This window comes from Artemia sp. Qi Xiang Cuo, chromosome 2, assembly GCF_049724085.1.
Source record: "Artemia sp. Qi Xiang Cuo chromosome 2, ASM4972408v1, whole genome shotgun sequence".
NCBI lineage: Eukaryota > Metazoa > Arthropoda > Branchiopoda > Anostraca > Artemiidae > Artemia > Artemia sp. Qi Xiang Cuo.
The window spans coordinates 93029850-93056526 of record NC_142795.1 but is presented as its reverse complement, the minus strand read 5'-3'; the positions used below and the strand labels follow the sequence as shown (position 1 = coordinate 93056526).

At 38.6% G+C, this 26677-nt stretch overlaps 1 protein-coding gene, 1 long non-coding RNA gene and 1 other non-coding gene across 3 annotated transcripts in view; 2 read left to right on the top strand and 1 right to left on the bottom strand.

Annotated features, from left to right (window-relative positions):
* The window catches only part of LOC148955821 (uncharacterized), a 60504-nt gene that overhangs the window by 20611 nt on the left and 13216 nt on the right, over nt 1-26677 (top strand). Inside the window, exon 2 of the long non-coding RNA XR_016143745.1 lies at nt 415-674. This is a non-coding gene — a long non-coding RNA (uncharacterized LOC148955821). The remainder of the gene's footprint in view (nt 1-414; nt 675-26677) is intronic.
* LOC148955819 (DBH-like monooxygenase protein 1 homolog) overlaps nt 11538-26677 on the bottom strand; it is a 96147-nt gene continuing 81007 nt past the window's right edge. Inside the window, exon 4 of the mRNA XM_089108364.1 lies at nt 11538-11857. Within this exon, the coding sequence (XP_088964490.1) occupies nt 11594-11857 (264 nt within the window). The 3' untranslated portion in view covers nt 11538-11593. The remainder of the gene's footprint in view (nt 11858-26677) is intronic.
* LOC148955822 (small Cajal body-specific RNA 8) lies at nt 22244-22372 on the top strand. Its single transcript, XR_016143755.1, has one exon.

The window sequence follows — 26677 nt, the reverse complement described above, 5'->3', positions numbered from 1 at the left end:
TTATATGCAAAGAATATAATTTTTAGGTACCAGAAGCACTGCTCACTGATGATGGCTCACTGCTCATTGCAATATTATCTTTGCATACATCATTCATTATTCTAATCTATTTACCTGTTACCAGTGGCTATGCCTCAGTGTAGAAATAGTGAAGAACATAATATCCAATAAATCTTTCTTTTCTGCCTCTTAATACAAACTGGGTTGTTTACCTAAGGGGGTTGGGGAAGGGGATCTCATTACAAATCTAATCATAAACTGCTCCTTCTTAAGATGGTATTCACTTTTGTTGTTGACACTACCATTATAGCATTTAAATGGCTTTTCAGAAGTTTTTATAATCGAGTAGAACTATATTATATACTATCTTAATCAAAATGTCCATTTAATCATTAACTTTGAAACATTTTAAAGGTCTGTACTGACCAGTCATGTGAAAATAATGGAAGAAATAGAATATGATGCCTTGAACATAATGGATTACGGGCTCAACATATCTCTATTGATACTAAAACCAAAACAAATCTATAATTACCAGCCAACAGAAAATAGAAGTACAGTTTGAATGGATCTCAGAAATGGCAAACGGAAGACTTGATGGTATAACAAAAATGTGCAAGTCAGCCAAGTACACTTTTGAAGTCAATTAAAAAAATCAATGGATTTATTACATGGTATGTTTGTTTCATTAAATTACTGTTGAAAACATTTCAATAAATTCAAATGTTTAATTAGATAAGAGTATATGTTTGAAATTTTTGCTAATGAGACTTGTATCTCTTATTACAAAGCTTTAATTCAGAGTAGCTTGAATCACTGGAAAATTACTTGCAATTGTTAATAGCTTTATGAAAATATTTTTTGAAGCTTTTGTTTTATTTATCTATTTTTTTTAATAGAGAAATAACTTTATTTACAAAATTCCAGAAGCCTGGTCATTCAGGCTTGTCAGGCACTATCTTTTCAACTTAACATCCTCATATCTTTTAAACAAAAAAAAAGACGAGACACCTCTTGCTTACTCGATTCTCCGACGGGTACCATTAATATTCACTACCAATCCTCTTACTGTTTGGCACTACTTGAGGCAAACACAAAAAACACATTAATCAAAGTCATAACAACCTACACAATGGCCCCTTAGCAGCCTACGGAAATCGAGTCTAACCATCTCGTCTAGAATCTTACCTGCTAGTCTTCCCCATGTTAACGGAAGCTGGTGTCTGAGCGAGAAGACAGACCGAGTCGATGGTTTCCTTGGTCGTAGAATCATAGCTGTGTTACGAGTAACATATTGATGACTTTCAGAAATGTAACAAAATATATTATGCAGGCAATCCGGTGCTACATTATTCAAAATGTCAAACATTAACTGTTCTCTATTGAACTCAAATAGACCAGAAGTCGGTAGTATATGTAAACTCTTATACAGATCGCTTACCGAAGAACGAGAATCATTATCAGAAAGAATCCTGGTAGCCCCATTCTGGAGAATACGTATCTGCCTAAGATGTGCAATGAATGTGGACGACCACACTGAACAACAGTAAAGTAAATAGGGGTGCACCAACGAAAAATAAATAAAACGCAGTATTCTAACAGGAAAGAAATGCTTTAATTTACGCATCATTCCAACATTACGGGCCACTTTAGAAGATACACACTGTATTTGCTCTACAAACGAGAGGGTTTCATCCAGAATAACTCCCAGGTATTTCACCGTACTTTTCCGAGATATCTGGGACGGACCAGCATTCAGGGTTGTTGACCATGGATAGTAATTCTTAGATCTCCCATAAATCCAGTTAGTAATCCAGTTAGATTTACTAAAATTGATAGCCAGTTTGTTCAATGTCATCCATTGTTCAATATTATGCAGGTCACACTCTAACAATCCGACTAACTCTTGCGCCGTACGAGCAATAATCGTGAGAATTGTGTCATCTGCGAACAATACAAGGACCTTCTTTGGGCCTCTAAAATCTGAACGTAGGTCATTTGTGAGGCCAGACACGTCGTTGCATAGGTCGTTAATATAAACAGCGAACAACAATGTGCCGAGTGGAGATCCTTGAGGAACACCGCACTGGATTGGATAACGGCTAGACGCGATACCTCCTACTTCCACAACTATTGACCTATCTGCTAGATAAGATTCAAATAACTTAATCACATTGCCATGGACACCACAATTCCTAAGCTTCCCTAACAAAATCTGGTGGCCAACGGTATCCAAAGCTTTCATTATATCTAAAAATAATGGAGCCAGCTTCATGTGACCATCTAATCCATCGTTTACCATCGTCACCATAAACTGAAGAGCATGCTCCGTCGAATAAACCTTGCGGAATTCAAATTGATTGCTAAAATAAAATTATTCTTACATAAAAAAGAATTCAACCTACAGTATAGCAACTTTTCCATTATTTATTTTAAAACAAGATGGGAAAACACCAACCCTGAAACAACTATTAACTAGCTCAACAAACATTGGAAGTAATTCCGTCAACACTTGTTTAGTAACTTTAAGTGACAATAAATCAGCACCGGCCGCCGATATTTTCATTTCTTTAATTACTTTTTCAACTTCGGAGTCTGTAACTTTACTCAGCCAAATGGTTACTTCACTCTCTGGGGGAAGGTATTCTTTGAAAGGTTCATTATCCGGTACATCTCGTTCAGTCATTCTTCTTGACCCAACACCAATATTCACAAAATGTTCTGCCATACTATTTGCCAAATTCTTTGGATCATCGTGTTCAGATAATACATGCCCTTTTTCGCCAATTATTGACTTAATAATTTTCCATGTTTTCGCACAATCACCTTCGCTTTTCTTAAATGCAGCTTGATAATAACCTCGTTTTGATTTTCTGAGAAGCTTATTCAGAGCATTATTATATCGTCTGTAGAACCCTTCATTAAATGTATTTGGGCTCAGGGTTTTCTCTAGATATAAATCGTGTCTTCTATTTATACCTTTTAGAAGGCTTTTCGTTATCCACGGCTTATTTGGTTCATCTTTTCTCAACTGTTAGTACTTAGAGTAACTTGAGCAGAGCAGTGAAGTTAACTGACTATACCATTTGTCCATTTGATGACTAGGATCTTCATAGTAATTAAGGTGTGACCAATCCTGTGATGCTACTTTACATTTAAACTTCCTAATCGAACCAGCATCTAATTTAATCCCATTTCTTTTCTCTTTTCTTTGATTTTGGGGGCTCGATACTTCCAAAGTCACCATAACAGCGCAATGGTCAGATACATCATTGATAATTACCTTCAGATCACCAAATCCAATATTCATAAAAATGTTGTCGATTGCTTTCATTGCTTTCAATAATTCTTGTAGGGATATTAACACTTGGATATAAATCGAAGCTAAGATTAAACAAATTTTGACTAGATCTATCATTCGCTAGCATCAAATTCACGTTTAAGTCTCCCATTACCAAACACGTGTACGTTGAAACTGGGACTTTTTCAAGCTGACACTCCATCAGTTCCAAAAAACTAGAATCAGATGCAGACTGTGGCTTATACACCAATGCAATAAACAAACGAGTTTCGCCCTGAACTATCTCACATACCATACTCTCCAAAACTATTTCTTCATATACTGAAATATCTTCTCTCACCTTTACATTAAGACTCGACCTCACATATGTCGCCAAACCACAATGCTGGTACTTTTTCCTATTTTCCTATTTTAAATAAATTCTATCCATTTATAACTAACAAAGAATCGTTGTGGTCACGCAGCCAAGTTTCAGTTAAACCTACAACCTGAATATCGCTCTTCAGGCACAACTCAGATAAATACGCATATGAGCTATTTAGACATCGACAATTAAAATGTATAACCGTAAAATCTGTAGAATGCGCCGAACCACGAATAATATCACTCGCAAAAGCATACTTAGCATCAGGAGAACCTCGGCTTAATATTCCCTAATCTCCATTCCTAAGCTGCGTGTCCAAACGATCAAAAAATCTTACTCCATTACCCTGAAGTAGTGCCAATCTTTCACTAGGCATAATAACCATGAATAACAGTTGACACAAAAACACCGTCGATATTTCAACTACCTTCTCATCTGAGCAATTATTATACACAACACTATCAAAACTAAAAAAAAACTAAAGAATAAATAATAATAAAGAAACAAAACATTTCTATCAATGCGACTATCATCTGTCGCAAATATTACCTAAATGGTGACATTAAAGCGCAAGACCTAAACTATCACATTTTCGCTTTAAATAATTTCTTAGACTTTTTTTTTTACTCAATAGTAGCAATAACCTAGACTTACAGTACAGAAAAAGAAAAACCAGAAAAAAACAGTCATATTCACCAAACTTTAATCAACTTTAATCCAAACTCAAAATATTTTTTTTCTCTTCCTTTCTCTCTGTTTCTTCCATTCAAAAGTCCCTTCTATTTTCATCATTAAATTTTGCGGGATTTCACCAAAAAGGTACTTTTCGACAGCACCATTTTAACCACAGACAAACAAGCAGAGGGGTAAGGACTTTCCTATCCACGATTCAATACCCTTATAACGCAACCTCAAACACAAAGTAAGTAACTTTTCCTTTGTACACGCACTGATATAGGCACATCGTCAGTGAGAAAGATTCGTATACTACCACTGATAATTTTACGATGCAGTTTTTTTTTAGAAATTTTCAACAATCCGATTTTCACTTCCTTGGAGCTTAGCTCAACTTTGACAAACTTCCTTTCAGTTTGAAATTCTGTGACTTTAAACGGAAAATCCTCAGTCACGCCTAGCCCTTCATTTGCCACAGCTTTAAACAAGTCCATTGCTTCAGACTCACTTTTAACATTAACATTTCACATGAGCAGATTTTTCTCCGTTTCCTTACTTTTGACTTTTACAAGTGTACGTGTAACTGCATTCAACTGTGTCTTTAAAGTTACACTTTGATCTGTTAGAATCGCAACATTTAAGATTCTCTGATTCCGACTCCACTGTCTGGACTTTCAGCTTTAGCTCGCCCATTTCCCTCCTTGCATCGATTACTTGAGATTCTAAGCTATTCACTTTCTCTGCAATTCGGTTAATATTTGTCGTGAGCTCACTTAATTTCTGTGCATTAATTTGCAAAGTTGATAAAAATAACATTGATACTGTCCGCAAGCGTCTCTAGTGTCACCGTGGTAACCACTGCATCAGTTGATGACTGGCTTGACAGCAAGAATCATCTGCTCCCTTCCCCTTTTTCTTTTCCTTGTCATATTAGCGCCAAATCTGTTTCCACCTATCCAAAATCAGCAGTCAATAACCCCTCCGTATACACGGGAATAAGCTTCTCTCGGCTATCATTGGTAATCAGCCAGTAAAATAATCCTTCACTTTACCACAATAATCTATTCGTCAAGGTCACTCAGTCCGTTTCACCATCACACAAAAAATCTTCAGTTTAGGTCCTGCGCTCAGAGTTCTTACTCGTCTGAATTCATTAAGGCAACATTTAGGCACAAATTTATTTTCTATCGATCAAAATAAGTCCTGAAGGATAAGTCCTTTATTCGTTTATTAACTAATACTTTTATCGAGCAAACCCGTCAGACAAGTTTTATTTAGAACTGCCAACTATAAAAGATAATCCGTTTATGAATGAAAAACTCGGAATACATTTTATCCTTACTGAAAGTATGCTATTAGGCAATAGTTTGATGCAAAACAGTATATCCAATTTAACCAAGATGTTTGCACATTGAGCTCTTGAATCAATACTGAGATATTGATTGATCTTGTGTCTAAGGCTGGGGTGCCAAATGGATACTTTTAGTGCTTTTTGGACAGTTTTTCAATTAAAGGACACCAGGACATTATTAGATCAAAAAAAGTAGTTTTTTGAAATAAAATACACTTTTTGAGCATTTTTCCAAGTCAAAAATCAAATGTCTTTATTTTCTTCTTTTTTTTACTTTTTTTAATTTTACTTTTAAGCTTTGGTAACGGCTTGGGGATTTTTCTTAGATGTTTTTTTGCCATGCGGAAGCACAATTTATCAACTAAATAGGACCTAAAGTTTTAAATAATTTATTAGACCCCAATGTTTTTTCCTGTATAAGAAATTTAACTAAAAAAACGGGTTTTAATTTCTATAAAGCAGTGAATACGTAAAATTCTGTAAAGCAGTGTCTATAAAGCATGTATTCATTGCTTTATAGAAATTAAAACCTGTTTTTCTTGTTTAATTTTTTGTAGACCTAAAGTCTACAAATGTGGTAAGCTAGAACTATCAAATCCATCTTTTTCTTCTATCCTACGGTTGTCGTTTGTCATCAAGTCGGTCAACTTCAAGGATCTACCTATTGCTGGTGGCAAAGTCACCAAGGCCACTGAGAAGGCTGGAAAGAAGAAGTGAATGGCCATTCCCTGCTGGCACGTTCTGCGTAAATCCCTTTGGCGTGTAGCCGTGTGCATATGGCTGATATTATAAGCCTTCTGAAGCCTATTACTGATTCTAAGTGGGGGCAAAGGGGTAGCTAAGCCTGGAAATTTCCGCAGCGGGGGTGGGCATCCAGGGAATGAGGCTTGGCTCTTCGTCCCAAGGCTGCATAGGAAGTCTGCTAGCGCACCTAAAAGTGGTTAAGGGATGTAAACATCACCGAGCTCCACGCCGAGCAAGGTGATGGCCAACGCGCTTTGGGTGACCACAAGACTGGGGACCTTGTGATGTACCTTATCCCCAAGAAACTCTCAATAATGATGACAAATATGATGATTAAAAGTTTGGCTACGGCATCCCCGGTATTACACAACGCGACGAGAGTGGCGTTCTCGTCGAAAAATATGCTAGCTACCGTCCTATCTATCAAGAAGACAAGGCCTGAATATCGGCTGCTGGAACCTGTGCTCGATTAAAGGTTTATTGACACAATCTTTTATAGCTGATGAATATTATCTTTATAACTTTGATCATCTGTGTGTTTCTGATACGAGACTAAATGGACATGACATCTTGACTCTTGAATTTTCGGCTGGGAAGGCAGTCTCATTTTTAACTCGGGAGCATTAGATGGATCTGGCTGAGCGGTAGTAGGTATTCTGTTGTCCCCCAAAGCAATCATTACGCTCATTAAATATTAGCCTAGGTCTAAAAGAATCGTACGGGCAAGAATCAAAGGTCACACAAACAATCTGATTGTCCTTAGCGTTTAAGCCCCGATATGAGATTCCACTGAACAGCAAAATGATCAGATTTACAATGACCTGCACTCAGTTATTGATAATGTTCCCGGGAAAGATATCCTCCTAATTAAAAGCGGCTCCAACGCCATAATCGACAGAAATCTGAAAAGCTTGGACCAGGCAATCTGCAAGCGCGGCCTCAAAGACCGGTGTGCAAATAAAAACAGGCTTCTGCTGTTCATAATGATGACCAATCTTGCAGAGTCTAACACCTGTTTTAGGCACAAGTTGTGTCATACGTATCCTCGGAAATTTCGTGATGGAAGAGTAAAGGCCCAAATAGATTAGCTCCTTGAATCCCGATGATGGAAATCCATGGTGTTGGGCTCGAGAGTGCGCAGAGGTGCTGACACGGAATAAAAAAATGGATCTGACCCCTTCTTGCTGAAGAGTACAGACTTAGCTCAAGGAATACTACTATATCGAACCAGAAAATAGACGTGTTGAAGCTGAAAGTAAATAAGTACCGAGGAGCATTTGTCCTTTAACTCACAAATCGATTCGTTGTCCTTCAAGATGACACCGAGGAGGCAACCCCGACTGATCAGTGCCCCAACTGCCCTAAGATAAAGATTGAGAAGAAATGGAGCAAACTCAAGGACCGTATCAATGAAGCTGCGTGGAACATATTTGGGTTCGTCATGCATAATATCAAGAAATTGATCTCAGAGCGGACACTCAAAATCTCCCAAGAAAAAAGAAATTACCAAGAAGAAATCCCCCACATACAAAGTGCTACGACAAGAATGTCACAAATCGGGAAGAGCTGACAAAAAAGCCTACTGGTCTAATGTTCTCAGTGACATAAAAAGCGCTGCATAACGGTACAATACACGAAAACTCAATGAGATACTTGGAGAATGCACTGGGAAGAAGAAGCAAATAACCATCCTCTCGCTTAAGGTGAAACATGACGAAGTACTCACGTGTAGTGAGGAGCATATGGGAAGATGATGTGCTCACTTCCAATAGCTATCGAGACCAGAAGACAATATTAATCGAAAGCAACCACTTACTGCACCGCAGAACCCCTCCCCCCCCCACACAACCAGGCTTATCAACTGTATGTACGGACCCACCCTCCAGGGTCGAAGTAATAAAGGCAATCCAAACTTTGAAAAACCATACCCGCGCAAGTCTATGTTAGATTACTACCAAGCCACCGAAGGCTCTCCCTAAGCTACTGATGCATAAACTGCGTACTATTAGAATAAAAGGGTGGGACGTGCAATACATGTTGTAGAACTGAATAGCCTCAATACCTTCCAATCCATTATAACAAGAATACCTCCTCTACTGCAAGATCTACAGAGATACATCCCCTACCCCCATTAATGCCATGCTGTTCGCAGTCATACCTTTAAATAGATTCAGAGACACTCAAAACAGACGAACGGGACACAACCAAGCAGGATTCAGGCCGGGCATGGGTTGCTGTGACCAGATTTTTAGCCTGTGACAACTCCTTGAACACCGGTTTAAACACCAGCGGGAAACAATTCAAATCTTCATAGACTTCATTACCGCGTTTGATTCGCTCCATCGTGATGCAATATGGGAAGCAATGAGAGAGGACGGTGTACTTGATAGGATAATCACTCTTATCAACACATACAGTGCTGAAACAAATGCCTGGGTAAGAGTCGATCGTCATCTTTCAGATCCATTCCTGATTGAAGAAAGGGTACGACAAGGCTGTGTCCTTTTACCATCTTTGTTCAACTTCGTCATCAATTAGATGCTTTGGGTCCTGGACAAGTATAAAGCTGTTGGAGTATGCCCGTCCTTCTCCATCACAGACCTTGACTCTGCTGACGATGTGAACATGCTTGCTGAATCTGATGCAGAACCCCAGGCTACGATAAATGACACGGCAGTCAAGGAACTTTCGACTGGTCTCCAAATAAGCCTACCAAAAACAAAATCCATGCGAACAGATGGGATGGATGAAACCCCTGTTGCCCTAAATGGTAATCAGATAGAGGACGTCCAGTCGTTCAAATACCTCGGATTGATGGTAAACCTTGACGGAAAATCTTCAGAAAGAATCCAGAGCCGCATATCGTCAGACTGGTGTGTCTTCCTTCCACTACGGAAGCATGGAAGCAGATCGAAATATCGCCACGCACAAAGTGCCGAGTGGTTGAAGCTTTGGTTCCCTCTATCCTCCACTATGGATATGAAAAATGGTCACTTGAAGTTGCCGAAGCGTTGAGCTTGAATATATTCAACCTCAAAGGCCTGCGATATGTCCTGGGAATCTGTCTCTCAAATAAAATCTTGAATAAAGAATTAAGGAGAAGACGCGGGGATTATTCATATGTTTTTGAAATTTTTAAGTACCAGAGATTAAGAGTGTTTGATTACAAGTAGCGCAAACCATTTGACCATATGAGCAAAATTTGTCTCAAAATTCTACCGCTACGAGCATGAAAGAAAAGCGCAGGAGGCTTGAAGAAGATATGGCTAGTAATAGCTAGGTCTGATCTGGAGCCAATCGGAAAATTCCGAAAATACGGCCGTCGCTGGGATCGCCAGTGGCATGAAATGGTGGAGCCTGCCACGCTCGAGCGAAACCTATGGAAGGAGACATGTCGTCATCTGCTGGGCACCACGATGAGTCTGGATACGGCTTGAACATGCAACAAGTACAAGTAAGCACAAGGTTCTTATTATACTGCTGTCATAGAAAGAAAGGGGTTTCGCAGAAAATCTGTGTTGCGGCTCAATTTTATTTATAGCCGCTAGCGAATGTTTCCGTTTTAAATTCTATACTTTCAGCTGTGATTTTTTGTCTAACGCTTGTCGCCAGTTTCTATCGAGTATAACTCAAGCGATTTTATTTCAATCAGCCTTGTCTTCTCACTTTTTTAGTTCTGTAAAACGTCACTTTTTTCCCCTTGCTACTTCTAAATGTTCATAAAACGACAAGATAAAGAAAGTCTTAAATGATTTTAACCCCTTGACCAACCAGTTGACTGAGTGGGTAAGGAGATTGACGTATTTTGTTGAACTTTAAAACCATGTAGGTCAAAATAGACATTTTGTTGCTACAGCCGTTTGGACCTTGTCGCACCCAAAGATCCTTAATAGCTACTGAAGATCAACGACTCGCATATTTTTCGCATAACTTATGAAAATGCCGAAGTGAAAATGAATCTCTATGATTGGTTCTTTACTTTTCGAATAAAATAGGTAGCGACATTGATAATCGATATAAAATTTCGCTCTGTTGACATTCTAATGACGATTTTTGTGTGCCATATCTTCAAATTGAACTAGTATTATTGGTAGCGTTAATGACAAAGATGGAAATACTTGCAGAACTCATGCAGGTAACAGAATACGGAATAGCGGAACAAAGAAGGACGAATTTCACAGATTTTTGGCACTTTCTTCACAGGCTTTGAAAATTCATAGTGGCAACCCTGTATGTTGACTAGTTTTCTAGAGGGACACTAAAAGTGTCCATTTTTGGCTGATTTGGACACTTTTGTCCTTAAAAGTTTTGGTAACCCTGGTCTAATGTTTTTACTGAAGCTCATTGGGTAAACTCTACTCGACGAGTTAAGTGTTAATTTCTTGCAGTGGTGCATTCTGATGGAAAGAATAGTTTTGAATCTTGAAGTTTAATATTGAAGCACCAATTTATTGGGAAGTCCCCATCACTGCCATGTGTGTAACTTTACCTACAAAAATTTGAAGTTTATGTGTTATAGGAGCGCATGATTGTAAAATCCAAGTGGAGAGAAGGTACTTATCTCAGGTCAAGTCTAGCTAAGATGACACCTACTCCTCCAAAAGCATGTATGCTGTCTGTTTACTGTGATCTCAAGAATTTTGGTTCATAGACATACGCAGCAAACATTTTCAAAATTTCCACATAAGTTGGCAGTAGGCTAGGATTTTTGCTTTGGAAGCATCAGCCACTTTTTTGTATGGAAAAGGGAGGGGGGGGTAACTAAAGAAAGGTAATTTTTGTGACCACAATATGCATAATTAATTTGCATTTTCTTTTGAAGACACCTAAATTTTCAGTTCTCTGCTCTCTGATTATTCTACTGAATAAAAGCTCCAATGTTTATTGTTTGAATATCTTATGATGGAGGTGCCTTTATTGGTGCAGCCGGCAAGTTTTTATGAAGAGGCTACTTTAAAATTAGTTGAGAGGTATGATAAGTGTTTGAAGAAACTTGGCAACTATGCTGCAAAATATAATAACCTAAGGTATGTACTTTCTAAAAATAGATATACTTTTTTGAAATATTTTTTTGGTGTGTACTTATGTTCAAGCCTAAAAGCTAGAACTCATGATTCTTTAATCTCTAATATCAACAGAAAGGTGAAGAAGAATACAATTACTGTTCAATAAATACAACATCAACACTGCCAGCTGCTGTGCCATGGTATTCAAATGAATCAGAGAAGCCAAATGCCCAAATAACTTTAGTTATTCCTGGCATTATAGGTTGATCAAAATTTATGTCACCAGTAATGAGTTTTCTGGTAAAAGTTGCTGTTGTGGTTCCATCAGTTTCTGATGCTTCAATAAGGACCCAGTCAGATGTACCCCCAACATCAGTGTCTATAGTGGGGAATCCTGCCTTTTCTGAGTGATAATCCTAAAAAGAATGAAAATATTAGCTGTTCTTTTTGATTAATTCATGACGGACATTCCTGTTAATTTTCGTACTTTTAAAATAATTATAATAAGGAAGAACTTGTTATTAAAACACATAATTTACTTAAATTTTTTTTACCACTTCCCTTAAGCTTATCAATGACTGTAACAGTTTTCATACTGCAGGATTCCCTGCTGAAAAGGGTGATTAGTTTGGATGGGCATAGGAGCGTTTGAATTGTACCCAACTGAAAGATAGAATTATACTTGGTTTCTCTGATTTTATGAGTATACTTTTTTAAACCTTACGTGATTACTTTTGACAGGAAAAATTATAGGCAGGGGGGGGGGCAGTTGTCACCCCAATAATGTGGAGAAAATATTTTATTATATTCCTTATGTCCCTTGACTATCGGGATATTGACCCCTCTTTTCCCCCCAATAAAAATGCTGGTGATTAACCCTTGGTGAACTACACTTATTAACCCGAAATTCGTAGAATTTGAGTTATATTTTGTACAACTCCTTGCAGATAAAAATGATCCATATTCTAGATTTAGATAAAAGAGATCTATTTGCAGATAAAAATTCTATATTTCAATCTATGAGATATTCACGTAAAATGATTCATCAACATAAGTGAATTAATTATATTCTGTTTGAATTAACAGGTTTAATTATTATTGTTGCCTGTTAAGCGACTTAATTAGTATTATTCTGTTTTCTAGTTTTGTATGGGAATAGAAGTATGGTGGAAAATTGCCAACATAAACAGAAATAGCAGAGTGTGTACATATTCACTTTGACAAAATTGGTTTTAACAAAAATCAACAAAGTTGAAAAATTATATTATAAAAGCATATTGGAAAATTGAAAAAAATTGATATAAATTTTTGGGAGGGGTAAATACCCTTTGACAGGCTATCATGTTTAATTTTTATACAATAAACAAAATAATTAATGAAGATACAAGTATTACTTATTTTTATTCTGTAATTTACGTTATTTTTTGTGGATGATTTTCAGCATAAATGCCGGCAAATCACATAAAATTTTGTACCACCATAAACAGGAGGCTAAATGTAGGAAGTTGAATAAAACAATTTGATTATAGCCGGACTTCAGGTTGATTCTGGTGCCCAATAGTGTAATTTACAGTAAATAACATAAAAGGAAGTTTGTGAAGACAGCAGACACAACCTAAGCGGATATTTTGGCTATATTAGCAACAGCCCATTTGGGCTGCTATTGTTGTATTCCTCTTGAAAATGGGTTTATTTTGATTGGCTCCTAATCTTATGTTATTCAGTACTAAATCATTTTCTATAATTAATTTTGTGCACATAGGGTTAAGCGTGTACTCACCGAAGTCTCTATCCAGGGACCTATTGTTATTTAAGTTTCGTTTGATTTCAATTGCTTCAATTTGTTCCTGACAATACGGGGACACCTCTATCAGGTCTACTTGCAAATGCTTACGTCGAACGTGTTGAAAATTGGGCACTTGATTTTTATTTTCTTAAGCATTTGTTTTGGGGACGTTTCATGGACGATGACTCAGTTTGGAATTATGGTTAAGATAAAGTTACGTTCAGTTAATTAAGATAAGATAAGATTTATCAGAGGCAGCGCAATAGTGCTGCCTAAGTAAACAACGATGTTGCCACAGTGTATTATTTTTTTTTCCTCCATACCCGGGCACTTCGTATCGATGAAGTTGTCGTAGAAACTTCGGAAAGGGCTCATTCGATTGGAAATTGGAGTGGCTAGTGCCCTTTTTAATAGTCAAAAGTGATTGGAGGGCAACTAGCCCTCCCCCCTCCCACGCCCATCATTCCCCCAAACACATCCAATCAAAATTTGAGATTGCCATTTTGTACAGCGTAGTTGATTTCCAGATAGAAAATATGTTTTTGAGGAGGACACTCCCCCAAAACCCTCGGCGCAAGGGTTTTAAGTTATGTCCTGAGGGCATATAAGAACGATGTTGGCGCAATGTATCATTTATTTATTTTTTCCTTTAAAGCAGGGCACTTCGTAGAAGTGAAACACATCCACTTCGAAGAAGTTGTCGTAGAAACTTCAAAAAGGGCTCATTCAATTGGAAATTGGAGTGGCTTGTGCCCTTTTTAAAAGTCGAAAGGTGATTGGAGGGAAACTAGCCCCCCCCCACGCCCATCTTTCCCCCAAACACATCCAATAAAAATTTTGAGATATCCATTTTGTTCAGCGTAGTTGATTTCCAGATAGAAAATAGGTATTTGAGAAGAACACTCCCCCACAACCCTCGGGGCAAGGGTTTTAAGCTATGCCCTGGGGGTATATAAGGTTTTTATGGAAGGTGTTGTCGTAGAAACTTCAAATAAAAGGCCCATTCGATTGGAAATTCAAAGAGCTAGTGCCCTTTTTAATAGTCGAAGTTTGGAAGATCAGTTTGGAATTATGGTTAAGATAAAGTTATGTACAGTTAATTAAGATAAGATAAGATTTATCAGAGGCAGCGCAATAGTGCTGCCTAAGTAAAGAACTATGTTGCCACAGTGTACTATTTATTTTTTTCCCTCCATACCCGGGCACTTCGTATCGAAGGAGTTGTCGTAGAAACTACGAAAAGGGCTCATTCGATTGCAAATTGGATTGGCTAGTGCCCTTTTTAATAGTCAAAAGTGATTGGAGGGCAACTAGCCCTCCCCCCCCCCTCCCACACCCATCGTTCCCCCAAACACATCCAATCAAAATTTTGAGATAGCCATTTTGTTCAGCGTAGTTGATTTCCAGGTAGGAAATATGTTTTTGAGAAGGACACTCCCCCAAAACCCTCAGGGAAAGGGTTTTAAGTTATGCCCTGGGGACATATAAGAACGATGTTGGCACAATGTATTATTTATTATTTTTATCCTTTAAAGCAGGGTACTTCGTAGAAGTGAAACACATCCACTTCGAAGAAGTTGTCGTAGAAATTTCGAAAAGGGCTCATTCAATTGGAAATTGGAGTGGCTTGTGCCCTTTTTAATAGTCGAAAGTGATTGGAGGGAAACTAGCCCCCCCGCCCCGCTCATCATTCCCCCAAACACATCCAATCAAAATTTTGAGATATCCATTTTGTTCAGCGTAGCTGATTTCCAGATAGAAAATATGTATTTGAGAAGAACAATCCCCCACAACCCTCGGGGCAACGGTTTTAAGTTATGCCCTGGGGGTATATAAGGTTTTTATGGAAGGCGAGGTCGTAGAAACTTCAAAAAAGCTCATTGGGTTGGAAATTCAAAGAGCTAGTGCCCTTTTTAATAGTCGAAAGTGATTGAGGGCTACTAGCCCCCCCACGCCCATAATTCCCCTAAACACATCCAATCAAAATTTTGAGACAGCCATTTTGTTCAGCGTAGTTGATTTCCAGATAGAAAATATGTTTTTTAGGAAGATACTCACCCACAACCCTCGGGGCAAGGGTTTTAAGTTATGCCCAGAGGGCATATAAGAACGATGTTGGCACAATATATCATTTATTGTTTTTTTCCTTTAGAGCAGGGCACTTCGTATCGAAGAAGTTGTCGTAGAAACTTATGCCCTGTTATGCCCTTATGCGCGGTTGTAAGTTATGTCCTGGGGGCATATAAGGTTTTTATATAGGCTCTTTTATTGGCTCATTCGATTGGAAATTCAAAGGGCTAGTGCCCTTTTTAATAGTCGAAAGTGATTGGAGGGCAACTAGCCCCCCCACCCCATCATTGCCCCAAACGCATCCAGTCAAAATTTTGAGATAATAATTTTGTTCACCGTAGTTGATTTATAGATATAAATTATTTTTTTGAGGAGGACCTCCCCCATAGCCTTCAGGGCAAGGGTTTTAACTTATGGTCAAAGGGTAAACAATATGTTTATAAATAGTAATGTGATAGACACTTCAATAAGGGTTCTGTCGATTGAAAATTTTAAGGATTATTTCCCCTTTTGAAAGTTGAAAGTATTCGGAGGGTAACTAATCCCCCTCTAACGCCCACCTTTTACCCCAAACACATCCAATCAAAATTTTGAGATTGCCATTTTACTCAACGTATTTTTAAGTTCTGTAAATTGGGTCTTTGAGGATGACAACCCCATCACAGCCCTCAGGACAAGGGGTGTAAGTGATGCCCTGGGGGCTTATAAAGTTTTTATAGAACGCGTTGTCGTAGAAACTTCAAAAAGGGTTCATTCGATTAGAAATTGAAATGGCTAGTGCCCTTTTTAATAGTCGAAAGTAGTTGGAAGGCAACTAGCATCCCTTCCACGCCCACCATTTCCCCAAACACATCCAATCAAAATTTTGAGATAGCCATTTTGTTCCACGCAGTTTAAAATTCAGGAAATTATACCTTTGAGCAGGACACTCCCCCCACAGTCTTCAGGGCAAGGGTTATAAGTTATGCGTTGGGGACATATACGTTTTTATTGAAATCTTGAAATCAAGGTGTCGTAGAAACTTGAAAAAGGGCTCATTCGATTGGAGGTTCAAAGGTCTAGTGCTCGACTTTTTATAGTCGAAAGTTATTTGAGGGCAACTAGCCCCTCTTTCGCCCAGTTTTTCCCCAAACACATCCAATCAAAATTTTTAGATAGCCATTTCGTTCAGTGTTGTGGATTTCCCGATAGAAATTATGTTTTTGAGGAACAGGGCACTTCGTATCGAAGAAGTTGTCGTAGAAACCTTTAAAAGGACTCATTCAAGGGTTGTAAGTTATGCCCTGGGGGCATATAAGGTTTTTATAGAAGGCGTTGTCGTAAAAACTTCAAAAAAGGCTCATTCGATTGGAAATTCAAAGGGCTAGTGCCCTTTTTAATAGTCGAAAGTGATTGGAGGGCAACTAGCCCCCCCACCCCATCATTGCCCCAAACGCATCCAGTCAAAATTTTGAGATAATCATTTTGTTCACCGTAGTTGATTTATAGATATAAATTATTTTTTTGAGGATGACCTCCCCCATAGCCCTCAAGGCAAGAGTTGCAAGTCATACCCTGGGGACAAAAAAGCTTTTTTATAGAACGTGTTGTCGTAGAAACTTCAAAAAACGCTAATTCGATTAGAAATTCAAAAGGCCAGTGCCTTTTTTAATAGTCTAAAGAGATTGGATGGCAACTAACCCCCCTCTCACGCCCACCTTTTCCCCAAAACACATACAATCAAAATTTTGAGATTGCCATTTTACTCAACGTAGTTTTAAGTTCTGTAAATTAGGTCTTTGAGGATGACAACCCCATCACAGCCCTCAGGACAAGGGGTGTAAGTGATGCCCTGGGGGCTTATAAAGTTTTTATAGAACGCGTTGTCGTAGAAACTTCAAAAAAGGCTCATTCGATTAGACATTGAAATGGCTAGTGCCCTTTTTAATAGTCGAAAGTAATTGGAAGGCAACTAAAACCCCTTCCACGCCCACCATTTCCCCAAACACAGCCAATCGAAATTTTGAGATAGCCATTTTTTTCCACGCAGTTAAAATTCAGGAAATTATACTTTTGAGCAGGACACTCCCCTCACTGGGCAAGTCTTCAGGGCAAGGGTTATAAGTTATGCGTTGGGGACATATACGTTTTTATTGAAATCTTGAAATCAAGGTGTCGTAGAAACTTGAAAAAGGGCTCATTCGATTGGAAGTTCAAAGGTCTAGTGCTCGACTTTTTATAGTCGAAAGTTATTTGAGGGCAACTAGCCCCCTCTTTCGCCCAGTTTTTCCCCAAACACATCCAATCAAAATTTTTAGATAGCCATTTCGTTCAGTGTTGTGGATTTCCCGATAGAAATTATGTTTTTGAGGAGCAGGGCACTTCGTATCGAAGAAGTTGTCGTAGAAACCTTTAAAAGGACTCATTCAAGGGTTATAAGTTATGCCCTGGGGGCATATAAGGTTTTTATAGACGGCGTTGCCGTAAAAACATCAAAAAAGGCTCATTCGATTGGACATACAAAGGGCTAGTGCACTTTTTAATAGTCGAAAGTGATTAGAGGGCAACTAGCCCCCCTCCCCCATCATTGCCCCAAACGCATCCAATCAAAATTTTGAGATAATCATTTTGTTGAGCATAGTTGATTTATAGATATAAATTATTTTTTTGAGGAGGACCTCCCCCATAGCCTTCAGGGCAAGGGTTGTAAGTTCTGCCCTGGGGGCATATTAGGTTTTTTATAGAAAGCTTTGTCGTAGAAACTTCAAAAAAGGGTGGTTCGATTAGAAGTTCAAAGGGCTAATGTCCTTTTTAATAGTCAAAAGTGATTTGAGGGCAACTAACCCACCCCTCACGCCCACCTTTTCCCCAAAACACATACAATCAAAATTTTGAGATTGCCATTTTACTCAAAGTAGTTTAAAGTTCTGGAAATTAGGTCTTTGAGGATGACAACCCCACAACCATCGGGGCAAGGGTTCTAAGTTATGTCTTGGGGGCATAAACGGTTTTTAAAGAATGCTTTGATTTAAAAACTTACAAAAGGGCTCATTGAGATTGAAACTGAAAGGGCTAGTACCCTTTTCGATAGTTCAGAGTGATAGTCGGGCAACTAACACCCCTTCCACGCCCAACATTTCCACAAACATATCCAATCAAAATTTTTAGATAGCCATTTTGTTCCACGCAGTTTAAAGTTCAGGAAATTATACCTTTGAGCAGGACACTCCCCCCACAGTCTTCAGGGCAAGGATTATAAGTTATGCCCAGGGGGCAAATAAGGTTTTTATTGAAATCTTCGTCGTAGAAACTTGAAAAAGGGCTCATTCGATTGAAAATTCAAAGGGATAGTGCCCTTTTTAATAGTCGAAAGTTACTTGAGGGAACTAACCCCCCTCTCACACCCACCTTTTCCCCAATTACATCCAATCAAAATTTTTAGATAGCCATTTTATTCAACGTAGTTGAAAGTTCTGGAAATTAGGTCTTTAAGGATGACAACCCATCCCCCCTCCACAACCTTCAGGGCAAGGGTTGTAAGTTATGCCCTGGGAGCATGTAAGGTTTTTATAGAAACCGATGTTGTAAAAGCATCAAAAATGGCTCATTCAATTGAAATTTGAAAGGGCTGGCGCCTTTTTAAAAGTCGAAAGAGATTGAAGGGCAACTAACCCCCTTCTCACGCCCACCATATCCCCAAACACATCTAATCAAAATTTTGTGATATCCATTTTGTTCAACGTAGTCTGAAGTTCTGAAAATTAGGTGTTTTAGGATGATAACCTCATCAGAGCCCTCAGTGCAAGGGTTGTAAGTTATGCCCTGGGCGCATATCAGGTTTATATAGAAAGTTGAAGTAGAAATTTGAAAAGGGGTTCATTGGATTGGAAATTTAAATTGCCCTTTTTAATAGTCGAAAGTGAGTGGAGAATAATTACCCCCCCCCCCCTGTCACGCCCACCATTTCCCCAAACACTTTCAATCAAAGTTTAGAGATAGGCATTTTGTTCAACGTAGTTGAAAGTTCTGTAAATTATTTATTTAAGGATGACAGAACCCCCAGAGTCCCCAGGGCAAAGGTTGTAAGCTATGCCCTGGGGCCATATAAGGTTTTTAATTATAGAGTTGTTGTAAAAACTTCTCAGGAGGCTCTTCCATTATAATATTCAGAGGGCCAATGCCCTCATTAGTAGTTGAAAGTGATTGGAGTGTAACTAACCCCCCTCTTCCGTCCACTGTCACCCCATACACATCAATTGAAGTTTTTCATATAGGCCTTTTGTTCAACGTAGCAGAAAGTTCTGGAAATTGAGTCTTTGAGGATGACAACCCCTCCAGCCCTCAGGGCGAGGGTTCTAAACTATCCCCTGGGGGCATATAAGGTTTTTATTAAAAGCGTTGTCGTAGAAATTTCAAAAGGGCTCATTTGACTGGAAATTGAAAGGGCCAGTGCCTTTTTTAATAGTTGAAAGAAGATTGGAGAAAGACTAAAGCCCCTCTCACGCCCACCATTTTCCCAGAAACATCCAATAAAAATTTTGAGATAGACTTTTTGTTTAATATAGGTGAAAGTTCTGAAAATTAGGTCTTAGAGGATGACAACCACTCTCACAGCCCCTAGGGTAAGGTTTGATACTTACAACTTATCTTAATGTGGTTAACTAAAGAAACGGTTTTGCACCCTTCGTCATAATCAAAAACATCCTACTGGAGCTTAGACACTCATCTTAGATTACCAAACAGTTCGTGGTAAAGGACTGTAAGTAAAGAGCGACCCGACTCAATAGTAACCGAAACTCTAAAAAACGAAATGCTGATTTCAAATATATAAGTTTCATCAAGTTTAGTCTTACCCATCAAAAGTTGCGAGCCTGAGCAAATTTGCCTCATTCTCTGAATAAGGGGGAAACATCCCCTAAAAGTCAGAGAATCTTAATGAAAATCACACAGTCAGATTCAGCATATCAGAAAACCCTACTGTAGAGGTTTCAAAGCTCCTATCTGGAAAAATGTGGAATTTTGTATTTTTTGCCAGAAGAAAGATCACGGATGCATGTTTGTTTTTCTTTTTTTTTCTTTTTTTCAGGGGTGATCTTATTGACCAAGTGGTCCTAGAATATCGCGAGAGGGCTCATTTGAACGGAAATAAGTGGCCCCAAAAATGGGTGGACAAATAGGCCCCCTCCCGTGCTCTTTTTTCACAAATTCACCGTATCAATAGTTTGAGATAGCCGTTTTGTTCAGCATAGTCGAAAAATCTAATAACCATGTCTTCAAGGATGACTTAATCCCCCCACAGTCCCGAGGCAAGGGCTGAAAATTCTGAGCTTTGCCCATTGTTTACATATAGTATTTGTTATTGAGAAGTATACAGACGTCTTCAGGGGAGATTTTTTCTGAAAGGGTGGTCGAGGGGAGGGAGCTACGTGGAAGGATCTTTCCATGGAGGAATTTTTATGGGGGAAGATAATTTTCTTTGAAAGGGGCGCCGGATTTCCCAGCAGAATTTAAAAACGATCAGAAATTAAATAAAAAAACATTTTTTCAACTGAAAGTAATGAGCAACATTAAACCTTAAAATGAACAGAAATTATTACGTATATGAGGGGGTTCGCCCCCTAGTGTATACCTCGCTCTTTACGCTAAAGTTTTTTTTTTAGTACTTTCAAAAGCGTCATTTATTCTAATCAAACGGCCTTTGTGATTCAGCGGTCATTTTTAAAGAATTGGAACAAACATCGAATTTTAGCGTAAAGAGCGAGGTATTGACGAGGGGACGAACCCTCTCATACACGCAATAATTTCTGTTCTTTTCAAGTTTTAATGTTGTTCCTTACTTTCAGTTGAAAAAACTTGTTTTTTTTTTATTTAATTTTAGCTAAGAGTTGAGGTGATAGAAAGATATTTAGCAAATTTTTTTCACAAAAATCTAAGTACGCAGGCCACAACCATGGACGTAGTCAAGATTTCATTTTGGATGTATGCATATTATTTATAAAGGACTGAGGGGGTTAAGTAAAAAAAAAAAAAATCGTTTTGTCGGTCAATATTTAGCGACATATTTTTCAGTTTTTCTGTGTGGATGGGTTCTTTGGACCATTCTCAGGGGGAAGTCCCCCTTTGTCTTCAGGTCTGTCTGCAACTGTAGCATGTCTGGTTTCTTAAAAAGAACCATAATTTGAAGATGTTGCTGGAGCTAAGATACTCATCTTAGATTAAATTTAGCTAAGAAGACACGTGATGCTTCAAAAGTAATTATGTCTGATGACTGTGATCGTAATAGTTCAGGTTCATAGACAGATACGCAGCAAACATTTTCAAAGTCCCTAAATAAGTACGCCATAAGCCTGGATTTAATCAGTATCTTATATTTGAGGCGTGTAACTTTTTTTTAAATGTGTTTAACTAAGGAACGGCTATGTACCCATTCAGTTTCCCATGAGAACGGGTCCTTTGGACCATTCTCAGGGGTTAGTCACCCCTTTCTTTTGTACAGGTGTGCCTACAATTGTAAGTCGTTTGGTTCTTATAAGGCGCCATAATTATAAAGATTAATTAATCTTATTAATTAATAATCTTATTTAATTAATTAATCTTTGATTAATTTTAGCTTAGATGGCACTTAACGCTCCAAAATACTTGTAATGTGATAATTATGTTCGCAAAGGTTCAGGTGGACAGACAGATACGTATACTTTTTTTTCTCAAATCCAAGTAAGTAGGCCACAAGCTTGGGCGTAGTCAAGAGTTCATTCTGAATGCATGCAGCTCGTTTTTATAGGGACGAGGGGGTTAAGTAAAAAAAAAAAAATGTCGTTGTATCTGTGAAAGTCGCTATTTTTCAGTTTTTCTGTGGGGATGAGCTCTCTGGAACATTCTCAGAGAGAAGTCCCTCTTTGTGTTCAAACCTTCCTACAATTGTAGTATCTGTGGTTTCTTAAAAGGAATAACAATTTGAAGATATTGCTGGAGCTAAGATACTCATCTTAGATTAAGTTTAGCTAAGAAGACACGTAAAGCTCCAAAATTAATTATGCTGTCTGATGACTATGATCTCAAGAGTTCAGGTTCATAGACAGATACGTAGCAAACATTTTCAAAATCTTCAAATAAGCATGCCATAAACATATATATAGTAAGGAGTTCATATTTGCATGTAACTCATTTTTACATGGGGGAGTGTGATTAGCTAAAGGAAAATCTTTGTATTGCCATAATAAGAAACAAAAGACATGTAATTTCATTTATGCGATATTTGGTTGGGTCCAAGTCCTCTGATCTGTCTCTTTTGGCTGCACAACTGAGTTGAAGCGTCATAGTTCCCAGTGTATCTTGAAGCCCCTTCCCAGTGTATTTTGAAGTGTCGGTCTTTCCCGATTATTCAGTTGCACTTCTTCTTGCAGGCCAATATGGTATTGGTAAAAGGCTAGCAAGTACCCTTTTCACTTTTGCGTGATTCGTTAAAATTTTAAATATCTTGATTGACATTTGAGTGCATTGCAAGTGCAGTTTGGGCCATTGAAACACCTTAGTAGGGCAAACAGGCTGTAAGCATGGGTGATGGCGATATTCTGTTTTGAAGCTATTCAAATCATCTTTTTTGGAGGGGAGAGGGAAGGGCAACTGATGACAGGTCTTTGCATAGCCATCGTATGAGAAAAAGGACATATAATCAATTGTAATGATTGGGAGAGGTCTGAAGCCTCAAATCTTTCCTCTCTTACCATACTACTGGGTAGAAGTACCAATGTTGATATTCGTCTGTCGTCTCTGTGTCTGCTGGCGGAATTACTCAGCTGATATCTTTGGTTTTTTGGAAATCGTCCAGTTACATACTGCTTTGTAGGCTAATATGAACTTGTTAACGGTTCACAACGACCCATGTCACTTGTACTATGTTAAGCAATCAGTCTTCAAAGAGCAAAACGCTTCCTTTTCGAGTGCTGCGTATCATCTTTTTTTAGGTGATGGAGGTGGTGTCAAAATGGGAGGTGGTGCCAAATGTCCAGATTTTTGGAGTGTCATTCTTCAGGCTACTAGGCTACTGGGATTCCTTAGTATGTTGATTAGTTTGTAAGCATGAAAACGCTTCCTTTTCGGAGATATGCGTGTCATCTTTTTTTTAGGTTGTGGGAGGTGGTGCTATGTCTAAATTTTTGGAGTGGGAGTTATCATTCTTCAAAGAGCATAAAGTAGTTTATCCTCTTCTAGTGTTTGCAGAAGCTCATTGATTCACAACCCCCCACATTTGCCTCACTTTTTTTTATATTCAGTGGATATCAGATCATCAGAAGCCATCCGAATGTTCTTGAATCAATGACAGATTTTAGAGCTTTTTTATTTTGGATAGTTTATAGTTTTTTGACATGGACGGCAACAGTGTCTTAGTGCTGATGGGGTACAATCGAATTTTCTTGAGCTTTTCTATGGAATACACAAAGTTACAAAAAACGGGACCTGTTTTGTTTTTAATACTGTGTAACAAAATTGCGACTTGGCATGAAAACAGAGCAAAGTTTGCTGATGATTTGTCATTGCTGTTGCTTCTGAAGCTAGGATCCATGATTATTACGGATAGCATAATTCGCCGTTTGGAGGCTGACTGAGAAGAAAAATGGCTTTCAATTAATAGGAAAAAGTCAGCACTTATGAGAGTCTCGTTTTTGAAAAAAGAAGTTCCTAGTCACAGTGATATAAATATGCCAATTGTAAATAATATGAAAATTTTAGGTGTGACTTTTAACTAAAAAATGTCGTGGATGGATCATGTAAATAATAGTACTAACAAGGTGAATATAGCGTTGTATAGTCTAGTTACAATTCAGCGATTCGGCTTTAGTCGTTTTTCACTGTTGAGATTTTATAAACAGTACATTCTGAGTATTTTAGAGTATGCTTGCCCTGTGTGGCATCCGGGGCTAAGTAAAGAGCAAAGAAATGGCCTTGAGAATGTACAGAAACAAACTACCCATGTGATATTAGGTACGAAATTCACGAATTACGATGATAGCCTTAAAATCCTAGGCCTAGATGGACTTGATGCCAGTCGACACCAGCTTACAATGGCCTTTGAACAGAAGCCTTTAGAGTGGAGCAAGTATCGAGGCTTGCTCCCCGAACAGGATATTATACAAGGCATCAGAACAAACTGGAGCCTTGTAAGCCCGTTGTTACCGACCGGTACAGATTGTCTTTTCGACATTTGTATCTCATTTTCATAGGAAGCGCAATACCGCTGCCTAAGTAAAGAACGATGTTGGCACAATGTATTATTTTGTTTTTCTAGACCAGGGCACTTCATATCGAAGGAGTTGTCGTATAAACTTCGAAAAGGGCTCATTCGATTGGAAATTGGAATGGCCAGTGCCCTTTTTAATAGTCGAAAGTGATTGGAAGGCGACTAACACCCTTTCCACGCCCACTATTTCCCCATATTCCCCATTTCCCCATGTTCCCTTTTCCACGCCCACTATTCCCCCATAAAATTTTGAGATTGCCATTTTGTTCAACCTAGTTGATTTCCAAATGGAAATTATGTTTTTGAGGAGGAAACTCCTCCCAGAGCCCTCAGGGCAAGGTTTGTGAGTTATGCCCTGGGGGCGTATAAAGTTTTTATAGAAAGCATTGTTGTAGAAACTTCAAAGAAGCCTCATTTGATTGGAAATTCAAAGGGCTAGTGCCCTCTTTAATAGTCGAAAGTGATTGGAGGGCAACTAACCCCCCTCTCATGCCCACCTTTTCCCCAAACACATCCAATCAAAATTTTGAGATAGTCATTTTGTTCAATGTAGTTAAAAGTTCTGGAAACTAGGTCTTAGTGCATGACAATCCCCCCCCCCCACAGCCGTCGGGACAAGGGCTGTAAGTTATGCCCTAGGGGTATATAAGGTTTTTTATAGAAATCATTGTCTTAGAAACTTCAAAAAGGGCTCATTCGATTGGAAATGGAAATGGCTAGTGCCCTTTTTAATGGTCGAAAGTGATTGGAAGACAACTAACACCCCTTCCACGCCAACTATTTCCCCAAACACATCCATTATAAATTTTGAGATAGCCATTTTGTTCAACCAGTTGAAAGTTCTGGAAGTTATATCTTTGAGCAGGACACCCCCCCACAGTCTTAAGGGCAAGGGTTATAAGTTATGCCCTGGGGGCATCTAAGGTTTTTATTTGAAAGCTTTGTTGTAGAAAGATGAAAACTGGCTCATTCGATTGGAAATTGAAATGGCTAGTGCCCTTTTTAATAGTCGAAAGTGATTGAAGGATAACTACCCCCCCCCCTCACGCCCACCTTTTCCCCAAACACATCCAATCAATATTTTTAGATATGGTAGCCATTTTGCTCAACGTAGTCGAAAGTATTGGAATTAGGTCTCTAAGGATGAAACCCCCCCCCCACAGCCCTCAGGGCAAGGGTTGTAAGCTATGCCCTGGGGGCATATAAGTTTTTTATAGAAAGTGTTGTCGTAGAAACTTCAAAAAGGGCTCATTCGATTGGAAGTTGAAATGGCTAGTGCCCTTTTTATAAGTCGAAAGGAATTGGAAGGCAACTAACCCCCCTCTCACGCCCACCGTTTCCCCAAACACATACAATCACAATTTTGAGATAGCCATTTTTTTCAACGTAGTTGAAAATTCTCGAAATTAAGTCTTTGAGGACGACAAACCCTCAAACCCTTCAGGGCAAGGGCTGTATGTTATGCCCGTGGGACAATATAAGGTTTTTATTGAAAGTGTTTTCGTAGAAATTTCAAAAAGGGATCATTCGATTGGAAATTCAAATGGCTAGTGGCCTTTTAAATAGTTGAAAGTGATTGGAGGCAACTAACCCCCCTCTCACGCCCACTATTTTACCTAACACATTCAATCAAAAATTTCTGATAGACAACCCACCATTTCCCCAAACACATGCAACCAAAATTTTGAGATAGCCATTTTGTTCAATATAGTTGAAAGTTCTGGAACTTAGGTCTTAGTGGATGACAACCCCCCCCCCCCCTCTCACGCTCTATAAGGTTTTTATAGAAAGTTTTGTCGTAGATACTTCAAAAAGGGCTCATTCGATTGGAAATTGAAATGGCTACTCCCCTTTTTAATAGTCGAAAGTAATTGGAGGGCAACTACCCCCCTCTCACGCCCACCGTTTCCCAAAACCCATACAATCCCAATTTTGAGATGACCATTTTTTTCAATGAAGTTAAAAGTTCTGGAAATTAGGTCTTTTAGGACGACAACCCACCAAAACCCCTAGTGTAAGGGTTTTAAGTTATGCCCTGGGGCATATAAGGTTTTTATGTAAAGTGTTTTCGTAGAAACTTCAAAAAGGGTTCATACGATTGGAAATTCAAAAGGCTAGTGCCCTTTTTAATAATCGAAAGTGATTGGAGAGCAACTAACTCCC